General features: G+C 56.7%; 4 protein-coding genes across 4 annotated transcripts; 3 read left to right on the plus strand and 1 right to left on the minus strand.

The window, feature by feature from the left end:
- Positions 1-328: 328 nt before the first annotated feature.
- On the plus strand, positions 329-3,628 carry BGZ61DRAFT_448316 (uncharacterized protein). Its single transcript, XM_046245465.1, has one exon. The coding sequence runs from the start codon at positions 493-495 to the stop codon at positions 3,319-3,321; it is 2,829 nt and encodes a 942-aa protein (XP_046107112.1). The 5' UTR covers positions 329-492; the 3' UTR covers positions 3,322-3,628.
- Positions 3,629-4,047: 419 nt separating this feature from the next.
- BGZ61DRAFT_530712 (uncharacterized protein) lies at positions 4,048-9,932 on the minus strand (the record flags this gene model as incomplete). The annotated part of the gene is made up of 5 exons (XM_046253592.1): positions 4,048-4,244; positions 4,299-4,448; positions 4,503-9,380; positions 9,444-9,547; positions 9,619-9,932. The coding sequence occupies 5 exons, from the start codon at positions 9,930-9,932 to the stop codon at positions 4,048-4,050; spliced, it is 5,643 nt and encodes a 1,880-aa protein (XP_046107113.1).
- An 855-nt stretch (positions 9,933-10,787) lies between these two features.
- On the plus strand, positions 10,788-11,874 carry BGZ61DRAFT_476159 (uncharacterized protein; the record flags this gene model as incomplete). Its single annotated transcript, XM_046248776.1, has 3 exons — positions 10,788-11,006; positions 11,383-11,761; positions 11,822-11,874. 3 exons carry the CDS (start codon positions 10,788-10,790, stop codon positions 11,872-11,874), a joined length of 651 nt encoding a protein of 216 aa, XP_046107114.1.
- On the plus strand, positions 11,606-12,607 carry BGZ61DRAFT_448319 (uncharacterized protein). Its single transcript, XM_046245466.1, has one exon. It carries the CDS (start codon positions 11,910-11,912, stop codon positions 12,405-12,407), a length of 498 nt encoding a protein of 165 aa, XP_046107115.1. The 5' UTR covers positions 11,606-11,909; the 3' UTR covers positions 12,408-12,607.
- Positions 12,608-12,661: the final 54 nt, after the last annotated feature.

Here is a 12,661-nt window from a genome sequence, read left to right on the forward strand (position 1 = left end):
TATGTGGGTGGAAGAGTGACGGCGCATGATGATGGTCTTCTTGGTGGGATTATTGAGCCTCTGATGAATGGATCGTTGATGGTTGTGTCTCTGATGAAGCTGCCATGTACTTGTTTGAAGTGATGAATGGCTTGGGTAGTATCCTAGTCCTACGTACCCTCTAAGTCTGGAGTATTTATATCAAGGTCATAAGATACGGAGTGTAATGCTGTAAGAAGGGCGTGCACTTTAACGCGTTGAAGTGTTACGTAGTGTGTGGGCCACTTTACGCGACGCGTTGGTTAGTTAGGCACGCCACCTCGGCCATTCACGCTCGGGAACGCCACCGCGGAGGCGCCCGCCAAGTGACAACCACTCTAGGGGAACCTACGATTGTCAACCTTAAACATCGCAAACCACCAAGCGTCGATCCACCACTTCTTCACCCACGATTGATTCTGTCTTATTCGCGACTGGATAGAGACACGGCACATTCAACAATCCATCCCCGCGATGCCCCCACAGACCCGCTCCCGCGGCGTCCCGGCCCCAAACCGAGTCTATCACTCGACGCCGGCCCAACAGCAGGCCCAGTTCCCGCCGCGCAGAAAGGTCGTCCGCACGTATGGCAAGCAGACGCGCAAGAAGGAGACTGCTGGCAGCGCCCGGTCGATGCGCCAGCAGACCCTGACGCAGATTGACTTTGTGTCGAGCTTCGAGGAGGACCGCGACCCGATCGTCATGGACGACAGCGACGAAGACGAAGACGACGAGCAACAGAAGGAGAGCGACGCAACTGTCGACGAGAACAAGGAGAACCGAAGCTTGCGAAAAGATGCAGATGATGGAGATGAGCAGCCGGTTTCGGGCGGGAGGAAACGAAGGGGGAGCTCGAGAAAGGTCACAGCCAAGGACGAACGGGCCAAGCGAAGGCGGACGCTGGGTGAGGAATCCGATACAGAAGCCGCCGTCAAGAACGAACCCGCGAGTCGACGCAGGACGCTTGGCGATCTCCCGGCCTCCAGCTACCACACCCAAACCCTCACGCAGTTCCTCGGCCGAGACCCCGCACACGCCCTCTGCATCAAGGACTCGGAAGACGAAGACGACGACGAGAATGACGAGAACGACAATGGCTTCCAGGACTGGCTCCAGGACCCCGTCAGCCCGACCCCGCGGCGTCACTACCGAACATCCGTCACGCCGAGAAAGCAGCGCCAGATTCGATTCGCCTCGCCTAAGCTGCCACAGCCAAACGAGCCACCAACGTCCAGCCCTAACGCCAGCCGCCAGGAATCCGTTGTGCCTCAGACGCCCGCCAAGCGCGCCCGCGATGAGATCCCTTCCTCAAGCCAACTCTCAACCCCCGCGAGCATCATGATGGGTCGGTACGGCGCCCCAGGCCAGAGCCCCTCGCCTCTCAAGAACAAGTCCTCGCCGGCTGCAGGGTCGACCCCGAGACCCATTCTTAAATCGCTGCCGGGGAAGCCTCGTATCGCAACAACGCCTCGGCGCCGGGACCGCGTGATCCAGGACTCGTTTGCCACCGACAGCTGGGGCTCGGGCGGCGCGATGCCGCTGCAGGAGATTGCCGTGCCATCGCCCGGCGGCGAGACGGCTGCCTCTGCCGAGAGCTCGTCGCTGGCGGATGAGATGGAAACTCCTACAAAACCCCGGCGCAGGGGGCAGAGTACCGAACTGGGCGACGGGACGAAGGCCAAGGTGAAGGCGGAGACATCGAGCCCCACGCCCAGGAAGAGAGTCACGCCTCGCAAGGCAGGGAAAAGGGTTGTCTTGGAGATACCCGATTCAGATGCCGAGGACGAGGATTTCGAGGTGTTTGACGAGAACGACGAGAATGATGAGAATGATGAAAATGATTTCGTGGCTGGCCCCGAGACGCAGTTCATCATGGACCAGATTGCTTCCTCGGAAGAGGAAGAAGAAGGAGACGAGAACGTCAAGCCGTCAACGCCAACTCGGGCTTCTACTACTGCTCCTCTCGCCCAACACAACCAAGCTGCCACGGCCTCCTCGGCGGCATCTTCCCGATCACGACCTCGCCCCTCACATTCGTCACCACAGCTGGCTCCCATCGCAAGCTCCCAACCCACGACGCTCCCTCCTCCCTCATCACCACCAAAGCCTTCTCGCCCCCTAGCCAACCGCCTCCGCAAACCTCTCCATCACGCGTCCACCCACGGCGCCACCCAGACGCAACCCCTCGAGTCGCAGCGCGTGCCCCTGGTGACCCTCCAGGCGCTCCCGCCAGCCTCGGCCCGCACCGACGTGCTCCTCCCGCTGAGCCCCGACGTGCTCGCCGACGTGCTCGAGGGCTTCAGCGTCTGCCTCGTGCTCCCCTTCAAGGTCCCCGCCCAGGTCGTCCGCTTCTGGCTCTTCGACGGCACGCTCTTGCGCTACATGGCCTGCGCCGACGCCGGCCGCGTCGAGAAGGGCGGCGGCTCATGGCGCTATGCCCTGCCGCAGGTGTACGAGCTCAACAACCCCGTCGACGACGAGGATATGCGCGAGGAGGGCTGGGTCGACGGCGAGATTGGCCGCTACGTCTACCTGCCGCCTGCCATTATCGGTCAGTTGCTATGGAACCTTCGTCATGCGCTCTTCAGCGAGACCGACGAAGAGGTCGGTGCCATGGACGCGCCGTCGCTTCCTCCCTCTCACTCTAGCCCTCCCTCTCAGGACGAAGAAGAAGAGCAAGTCCAGCTCCTCCCCAGCTCCTCAGCCCCGCAGCCAAGGGACAAGATGCCAGCGCCGACGCCGACGCCCAGCATCAGCGTTTCGCAGCAGGTCGAGGCCCAGCTCCAGAGCGACATCGCCCAGTCGACCCAATTCCCTACATCTGACGATATCCTCGTGCCGTCGACCCCTGAAGCCGAGCGCCACCACGTACCATCGTCGCCAACGCCAACAAGGGCCGACCCTCGCACTGCCATCAAGCGGCCGCCATCTCGCCTCCCGCCCCTGACGCCCTACAACGCATCATCGTACCGCGCCTCACGACCTCCCATCAATCCTCCTCGCCCATCCGGCGGCGTGCGGCCCTCGCAGGCCACCACCGCCTCTCAAGCCTCCACGCCCGACAAGTCCTCCGCTGCTGCCGCCGCCTCACGCCCGCCGTCGTACCCGCAGCTGCAGTCGTCCAGCAGCATCGTCTTCCACGACGACTCGCCGCTGCACATGCCCCCGGGCTTCCCGCTCGCTCCCGAGTCTTCTCAGCTGTTGACAAAGAGTCAAATGCTGCCGGATAGTCTGGTCCGCGACGACGCGCTAGTTCCCCCCGAGATTTGGGACTCGGATGAAGACGGCGACGGGGGTCTATAATGTTCCTAGGTGTATCATATGTTCTAAAAGGAAAGGTGTTGCAAGGTCACTGAAATGATGTGAATGGTGTCGCCGAGTAGGATGGCACGGTACGGAACGCAGCAGCGGCGTGGGACATGGGATAAACGGATTCGACATATTACTGTTTTTTAGCCTCGGTGTTCAGGATGTTCTTGATCAGGAAACGGATATTCTCATGTGATGGGAAGAAATTGACCACCAGAAGTCGGTAGATCCGTCACATCACGCCGCGTAGACATTGTACACACAGTTGAAACCGAAATACAGGGTTAGACAAGTTTAACACACTCAATTTCGGCTCTATAACTACTGCACTCTGCAATACTTGCACAGCCCTTTGCCCTATGGCCCCCAAGAAAAAAAGTTGAAATTCTGCCATGCCATTCATTCCTGCAATTCTGATGGAAATCCCTACGCCTAATTACCCCTGCCATGCATTTGTTTGTGAGCGCGTAGGGACCACCCCTAGTCTATCCCGTCTTCCAAGTCCGTCAACAAGGTTTCTGTGTCGTGTCGTAAGAGGCATCAAGTGCGAGTGAGGGTGTTTGTTGTGTGCTCAAAAGAGCACGGATATCGTGAGCTATGTGGGGTCGTCGTAGTTTCGGGGTTTGGATGCCGCCCTTGAATTTCCACAGAGCATACCAACGTAGTCATGCTCGTAACGTGCTTCATACGCCGTTTTTGTTTTGGGGAGAGTTGTTCAAATTACGACAAATGGAACGCTCCTTGGCCTTCTTTGACTGCCATAGACAGTTGTTTCTTCATCGTCTCCATGCTGGTGTAATCAGGAAGCTTCAAGTAGTTCACACACGTCATGACGCTGGGAAGGTAGTCGTCAGACGCGTATGGGTGCTCACTGGGCTTGCAAACCACGGTGAACATGGGTGTTAAGCTCTTAAAACCTAGAACAATGTTAGTTAGGCTTGGCAACAGATCAACAGCGTCACAAGACTTACCTCCGATGGGGAGTTTAGGGCTTCCAGTCGTGAACTGCAAGAAATCCCGACGTTGCGATGGGTCATACTGGCTCATGATGTGCAGCAAGTTCTTGACGCTCTTACTGTCCATGTTGTAGCCATGGTCGGCTTTAAGAGAGTCAAGAAGGGCTGAGAAGGAAGTTAGTACAACGCTAGGTTGAGTAGCACAATGATTTAACTTACTCTCGAGGGACCAGTCTTCGTCAACTCGGCCGAAGAGAGTGACTAGCTCGTCAGGCGTGAAAGCGCTGAGGGCAGAGTATGGGAACACTTGTGAGAACCCGGTTTGGAAGGCATCAACCTGAAGGCGGACACCAGACCCGAGCGTCATGTCAATGACCTTCTCCAAGTACGACTCAACATTATCGATACTGACGCGCTTCTGCGAACCGTTATCCTCAAGTTCGATGCTTGGATATCCAGGGAGAGTAAAGTCCAGGCAGAGGTCATCAAGCTTGACGTCATCAATGGTTATGTTCTCGGTGTCGGTGACCTTTTGCGCGGCAGTTCGCCCAGGGTCCTCATCGATAGCCTTCTTGGCCAAGGCGAATTTCTTGATGGCCTTCAGCGAGCGCGCCAAACCTGGGTCAACAATCTTAACAGCTCCCAATGACGGCTTGACTCCAGTGGGCGCCCCATCCCCGATTCGGAAGAAAATCGGGTTGAAATGAATGTCGATAATGCGAGAGTCAATCATGGATCGAGCAACGAACTTTCCAAGCATCTTGAAGAGATGGAGAATGCGCTCCCCGTTCGGTGTCCCGGCCTCCTCCTCGCTCAGGGGCCGAGGGAACAATCCAGTTCCGCCAGAGACAAACTCATCAGGTCCATTAGAGTCCATTTCTCGCCAAAGCTTGAGTTTCTTCTTGAAGAACTCCTTGGATACAGTCGAGTAGAATTCGAGTGTTGGGCCTAGACCAGTGCCAACCTCCTCAAAATACTCGACCTCCAAGATGCTCTGCGATGCACCATACAGTTCCATAACCTTCAACGCAGATTCGAGAATCTTTTGGCGAGATATCCGAACCTTTTGTCGCTGTAGTCGGCCGAGGAATGGACGCTCGCTGTTGCGGTCTCGTCGGTTCTCCTCCGCAGACTGAGTATTCTGCCACCTGGCCATCGATCGGGCGTATCCGAAGGATGTGGACTGGAGGAAGAGATGCCGAGTCTCGAAAGGGAAAAGGAATGGGTAGAGCCGTGCCAAGTCCTCGGACCAGCTAGGGAGACAGTTGCTAGCCACAATCAGAGGCTCCTCAAGCTGGCGATTGAGCTTCGCCGTGAGCTTTGTGTTGACAAATTGAGATAGCGGCTCCACGTTAAGGCCAACAATGTTAGTCTTCTGCTCCGCCAATACATCTTCAATGTTGGAGTTAAGATCATGCAGAATGTTCAACAGTCGTAGAATAGAGGACGTTGTAGGGTGCTTTGCAAGTGAGGCAGGGATGCCATTCTCATCTTCTCCATCTACATCAGCATTGGGGGTGAAGGCCAGTGGCTCGGCAGGTGGCGGTCCAGGGACTCTCTTGAACTTGATCGGATGAACGGCGGACCAAATGCTCCGGCTTAGATGCTCATCGGAGCTGGATGCAGAGTTATGCACGGCACGATAAATGGTGGTCTCGTTGGGAATGAGCTTGTTATCCAGGTTGAATTCGATATGCCAGTCCTGGGGCACGGCTTGGAGAGCCGAAGCATACGACATTGGTCGGGATGAGGTCGATGGTGTTGGCGTTCCATGGCCTGGAGGCGGCGGGGCAGCTCCACGAGTAGGAGCACCAGATCCGGTTGGGGTTGCAACTCTCGTTCCATCCTCCTTGCGGGCAGTGATGTTGCCACCAGTAGCGATCTCCATATTGACGGCAGAAGTGTCATCTGGAGTCGATTCGTCGTCGACGTCTTCTTCCAGCTCGCCAACTATGGCTTCGAGGGCACTGCTCTCTCCAGCGTCCTCGTCATCAGTCAGTTGCTTCTCATCAGCACACTCTAGCGTGTCTTGCATCTCTTCGTCATCTCCCGGTGGGGGCATCGGAGGCGGTGGAGTGTCTGCCGAAGTAGGCTGGCGCCTTGACGAGCGTCTCAGAAGAGCCTTGTCCTTGGAGGGGCCAGCCGCTTGGTCTGGGGTGGCGGTTGCGCCAGATTGAGTCTTTGACTTCTTTGCGAATCGAGAGCTGGACGGAGTTGGGGCAGAAGGTGGGGGAGGGGGAGGAGGGATTCCAGCGCCAAATGGCGATCGCTCAGCAAGCCGAGCTGCTGCTGCGCTACTAAGTGGGATACCAGCCGAGCCGGCCATAGCGGCAAGTGCTCTGGTGAGGCCATCCCTGCGGGAACCACGGGGGCGTTCCGTCAAGCTGATTCGTGGGCGAAGGTAGTCATCAAGAGACTTGAATGTTGCGATGGCGTGAATCGAAACCATGATATTACGATAAGGTCGGGGGATTTCAGACTCGTCATCAGCCACAAGACGAAGACGAATTTGTTTTCCTAGCATCGAGGCAGGGCTGCTGTGGTTCCCATCAAACGTGTTATGATGCACGGTAATCACTTCGAAATGCTCTGACCTACTGAGCAGGTCCTGGAGCTTGTGAATCATAACGCTAAAAGGAGTGGCGGGTGACTCGGCAGTGGCTGTCTTGGGCTTTGACTTGACAGTGTAACCCATAAAGACTTCGAGGAATGTCGATTGAGCGGCACGGGCCAACTCCTCATCGGGGTTGCTAAACACTTCGAGAAGGACACGAACCAAGCCGGATGCCAAGAGCTCTGCGCTTGTGACACTCTCGAGGACATCTGTATCGAAATAAGAAGCCAGTTTTGAGAACAGTTCGCTTCCTTTGTCTGGGAGCACGCTTCCAGGGGTTCTCTTGAGGTAGAATGTATCCAGCTCCCCAGCGAGTTCCGACAAGGCGTCGAGAATCTGAGTTGCCTTTGCCTTCATGGTCTGGCCGTGGCCTTCGGTCTCATGGGTCTCGAGGAACTTCTTGGCCACTTCCCGAATGCGAGACTTCATCGACCGGACATCGGAAACAAATCGATGAAGGGGGACCTCGAGAGACATGGTCGATCCTCTAGAGCTCACTGGAGACATATCCTCCCCTTGGGCCTCGTTCTCGTTCTCATTCTCGTTCTCGTTGTCATTCTCTTCATCTTCATCATCGTTTTCGGAAGACTCATGCTCCTCGTCTTCTTCTTCATCGTGCTCGGATTCCTGGTCTGATGAGTGATCGTCATCTCCGGAGTCGGCGGCATTCTCGCCTTCATTCTCGCCATTCTCGTTTTCGATGGTTTCAGGCTTAGGTTCGGCAGGCTCCTCTTCATTGGCGATTTTGGTGATTTCCAAAAAGACACCTTCCCGGTAGAATTGGTAGCGATAAATCTTGTCGAGTCTACTAAGTAGCAGCTCGGTAGCTTGTAGTCCAAGCATCACGAGGGATGGGTGGTCCTGTTGCGACAAGATTGAGGCGAGGAATGAGGCATAGGGGACAGGGGTCAAAGCTTCAATAAGTATGTCTTCGTCCAAATTAGACAGCATCTTAAGTTGCGCGGTAAGAACCTTTTGGCGGACGCTGAGGTTGACAGTGCTGGAGAATGCATCCGTCAAAGTAGGGAAGATGATGAGGGCAAAACGGCGAACTTCATCCTTGCACTCCTCGAGGAGCTCAATACGCTTGTCGTTGGTGGTTCTTCGGTGCCTTCCACCTCCAGACGACGGCGTGATGGGCTCTACCGGAGTTTGGAGCTCTACAAAGTCACCAAATGCTGGGTCTGCGTTCCGAGGTAAGTTGGGAAGGAGCTCGCAAATAACGTTGAGCGTCTCGATAATCTGCTCTCGGGGTCGGTGAATAAGCGCCTGCATGATTACCACACTATCCAGCTTAGAAGCGACATCCTCGGTACCGCTGGGCGGGGAAACGCCAGTCAAAATCTGATACAGCGTCTCGACCACATTAAGCTTGAAGAGCTCTGCAGAGAGCCGAGGGCTTGCACGAGCTGTAAAGGCCAGGACACGTAGGAACTGGGTGTGGATGTTGGAGCTGATCATGTTGGTTGTTCCGGGGACGAGAAGCCGCAAAACCGCCCGTAGTAGATCAACGCTAGCCAACTCCTCGAGCTTGGATGGGTGATATTTGAAGCTTTCGACAATTCCTGAGACGCAGAGGGAAGCCTGTTCCACCACTCGCTGATCGTTGCTGCTCAAAACGTTGAGGAGTGTGGGCATGACATCCCGGACCACTCCAAAGGAATCCTCCGGGATGTTGCGACAGCAGTTTGCAGCCGTAGTAACGGCAGTCCTCTGGGTTCCCGTTGCGAAGAAGTCAAGATATGACAAGCAGGCCGTCAGCCCACCCTCGCGGACAATACTTGTGGGATATTCGACGGAAATCTTCTCCAGGGTACTGAGAGCTTGCTCGGCCAGGTCAATGAATGAGATCTCCAGGAGCTTCTGGCAAAGGACCGGAACAGCGTTTCCATAGACGACGTTGGCCACGCTTGCGGGAAGGGCCTCCATCAAATTTGCGAGACAGCGGCAAGCAAGGAGCATGATCTCTGGGCTCTCCTCCTTGTTCATTAGGATGACCAGCTCTTTGACAAAGGCGTCGGGAGCGAAGTGGCCCGACAGATTGTCTTCGTTGGACACCAAAAGAATCTCAGACAACTCCTGGAGAGCGATCAACTGAACCGAGAGATCATCGTGGCGTAGATTATGTAGAAGTTCCCGCAGTCTTGTTGTAAGACCGGACATCATCCCCGTCAGAGCTCGCAGAGTGCTGGAGAGACTTCCTGGGCCTCCTGGGCCACCGAACCCGCCAAAGGGATCGTCATCGTCGTCTTCGTCTTCATCGTCATCTTCGTCGTTCTCGTATCTGTGTGGCCGTTCATCCTCGTCATCCTCGTCGTTGTTTTCACTATCGTCGTCGGCGTGGGAATCGGCAGGTGGAGGAGGTGGGGGAGGACCCGGGTCCCTGTTCTCGTCGGTTCCTGTCATCGGTGTGTCTTGGTCGGCTGCATTATTCAGGTTTCTCTTTGATCTCCGAGTGGACAGCGGGTGGGCTGGTGTTTGATCTGTGCTCATGTCAGTAACCTGACGACCCAAGCTTGCGTCGGGCTCCACAGGGCAACACGAACCTTGAGAGTTATTTCCAGGCTTCTTGGATCGACTCGACTTCCGGCTCGACGAGGCTGAGGGCGTGGCGGACTCGTTGGCATTTGCAGGCCCAGGAAGTCCACTTCTGGAATGTGTCAGTTGCAACGTGTACGAGCAAACAAAACAGTCCAGTTAGTGTGTTAGAATCTAACTCACTCAGGGCTATCCATATCGGCGGGCGTCTTTCCCTTCCTCCGAGGCCTAGGTGGAGGTGGATTGTTTGGGGCAAACGAAGCGGCTTCGGGGATCTTCTGTCTCTTGGACCGTCGACCCGAAGAACCAGATTGTGAGGTGGTGGAAGGACTCGTTTCGGTAGCGGTGCCCTTTCGCTTTCGAGAGGATGGGGTGGCAGCAGGTGCAGTCGGGACGTCAGCAGCGACAGCTGGGGCAGCGGGAAGAGCAGGAGTAGATGATTGGGCTGCCTGGCTTGCTGCTTGACGAGCCGAGGATCTGGTGATTCTAGAAGACATGAGAGGCATGAGCTTGGTTCTGGTGACGCAGATGGAGGACGAGAATTGATGAAGGTGTGCAGAAGACAGGAGGCGATGGGGTTGCACGAGACGGGGAGAGAAGGGCGCGGAGGCGAGAGGCACGAGGCCCTGGCCGCAAGTCAATAAAGGTGGTGATGGTAATGGACGAGGCTGCAGCCTCCACCAAACGACGTGCGATGGAAGGCCCTGATCGAAATCGGGGGCACGCAGGCCGATGGCGGTGCAGGATAGAAGGTTAGGTCAGAGGGCAAGATGCGAGGGAGGCGTCGACATCTGGGGCAGAAGGCTGCAGCAGGAGGGGAAGCGAGTGTAGGTGTGGATGTGTGCGGGTGCGTATGTATGTGTGTGTGAATCAGGAACCGGGCGGCCAGGATCCGACAACGGCATCGCACACGTGTGAGGCCGGCAGGGTGGTGGGCGACGACCCCGATAGTTGCGAGGCCAAGGTCAAATGTATCGAGGCCGCAGTCGACAGTTAAAATGGTGAGTGGTGAGTGGTGAATGGTGAATGGTGAATGGCGAGCGGGTGAGGGCGAAGGACGAAGAGCGATGGGCGATGGGCGACACGGGAACGGACAGGTCAAGGCGGCGGACGAAATGACGAAATGACGAACGACGCACGACGCACGACGCACGACGCACACGGCAAACGACGATGCAGCGGTGGTGGATGAAGCGACAGGAAGACGCGAGGAGATAAAGGGTTTGCCCTACCTCTGGGAACCCGGAGACACAGCGGCAGCAGATGGGAAAGTGGCGGCCGAGGGTGAGGATGAGGTTATCGAGGTAGAGGGAAGTCGCGCTTCGTTATCACCTGCCGATGTTCGTTCTGCCATGCCCAAGCTACCGACTACGCCATCAGGAGGGCAGCGGGCAGGAGCGGGCAGGCGCGGGCGCAGGTGCAGCGGGGTCGGTCGTGGCTTCTCCCGGGGGAGAGAGATCAGGGCGGACGGGGAGTGTGCGGAAGGGGGCGGGAGGCTGGCAGGGAGAGCGATGCTCGGTCAACAAGGGCGGACGGGAGAATGGGGAGAAGAGAGCTTGGAGTTGGAGGTTGTATGTGGGAGAGGGAAATCTCGAGGATGGTGGTGGTTGGCGCTTGGCGCTTGACGGTTGACGTGTGTGGTCGGCCGTGGCAGTAGGTAGTAAGTTAAGTGGTAAGGTAGGTCTGGGTAGGTCTGGTTTGGTAGGTAGGTAGGTACCTAGCCAAGTAGGTCATCGGTGGTCTGCCGTGCGTGCTTGAGATGGACCTCGAGCAGACGGGCGTGCTCTGACGGGGGGGAACGACGCTACTGCGCAGTCAGAGGCCGTGAGGGTGGCCTCTCACTGTGCTCCAGGCCCGCACCTGGGCACTGTACAACCAACGGGGGCTTGTGAATGTGACGGGCGGAGAGTCATGTCTGCCCATGGAACAGTGGAACAAGTGGAACAGCCTCACGCACAACGCACCCGCCTGGAGAAGCCTGGAGAAGCCTCACGCACCCGGGCCCGCTGTACCCACCAGCACCCCACACTGTGCAGCGCTGTGCCGCTCGGGGAGGGTGGGTGGTTTGTTGGCGCTGTTCGCTGTTGGGCAGTGGAGCACCTCACGAGGCGGACAAGGTTATACAAGCGGCGGCTCTCTCCCTCCTCACCATTTCTCACCGTCTGTCAGAGGAACATCTCGAACGCCCAGCTCATGAACAAAGCTACGACCATTTCCGGCGTGGCGCGGGTCTACCTGGCCTCCGACACCAACGCGCCCCATCAGCTTGGAGCTGCGTGTGCTTCCCACGGGAGAGACAGCCTACCTACTTTTATCGGCCTCAAAGGTAGGACGGGACGCTGGTTAGCTGCACATTGGCCACAGCACTTTGACTGAAATGCAAAAGGTCGATGGGCCATGGGCCCTGCTGACCAACTGCTGTCTTGCATAGATCCCTAATCCTGCCAATAAACGTGACTGCACAAAGGCTATGTATGGTTAATACCGAGCCGCCTGGTTCCTCCATCTTCCATCAAATGCGAAAATACTGGCACCCTGACGTTCCGCTCCGGGTCAAGGGGCCCCGTTTGGTAGTTTTGTGGGGAGGCCCGCCTAGTGCATCGTGGCGCCGCTTTTACCCACTGGAGGGACCCCTAGCGACCCCTAGCAGCCGCTGGACCACTGAGCAGCAAACCACTACCACGAGATTCCACAATCGCAGCCGCAGGCCGAAAGTGCCCTCACCGTTCAACCCGTTTGGAATGGCCGCATGGCGGCATCAGCAGCATGGAACACCACCTCATTCCATATGCAATGCCAACTGGCCCGGCCCTCTTCCCTCCTGCCGTCGTTGCAACCCATTGACGAAAACAACAACAATAACAACAACGCCACTCGTCCTGCTGCCCGACCTGGCTCCCGATCCACCCCGCCAAGCCACAAAAGCTTCACAGAACTCGACAGCAAAGATCCCCGTTTGTTTCGCGGCTTGATTAGGCGAAACAAGTTGACTTGGCACGCCTGTAAATGATTGCGTGAATGGGGCATCGAGTAAGCGTCTCTCTGGAGAGTGAATATATGCTCTGTGATGCATTCTCTCCACTATTTCTATTGCATCCCAGCGTGGACCCGCAGCGCCCATGACAAATGCCACTTACTTACTCCGAAGGATCAATCCCGGAGTACCTCACACATGCATGCCGTAAGTAGATAGATCTAACCTGGGATTCTCTTTAACCGCTTATTT

Source organism: Ilyonectria robusta, assembly GCF_021365365.1.
Source record: "Ilyonectria robusta strain PMI_751 chromosome Unknown BGZ61scaffold_6, whole genome shotgun sequence".
Taxonomy (NCBI): Eukaryota; Fungi; Ascomycota; class Sordariomycetes; order Hypocreales; family Nectriaceae; genus Ilyonectria; species Ilyonectria robusta.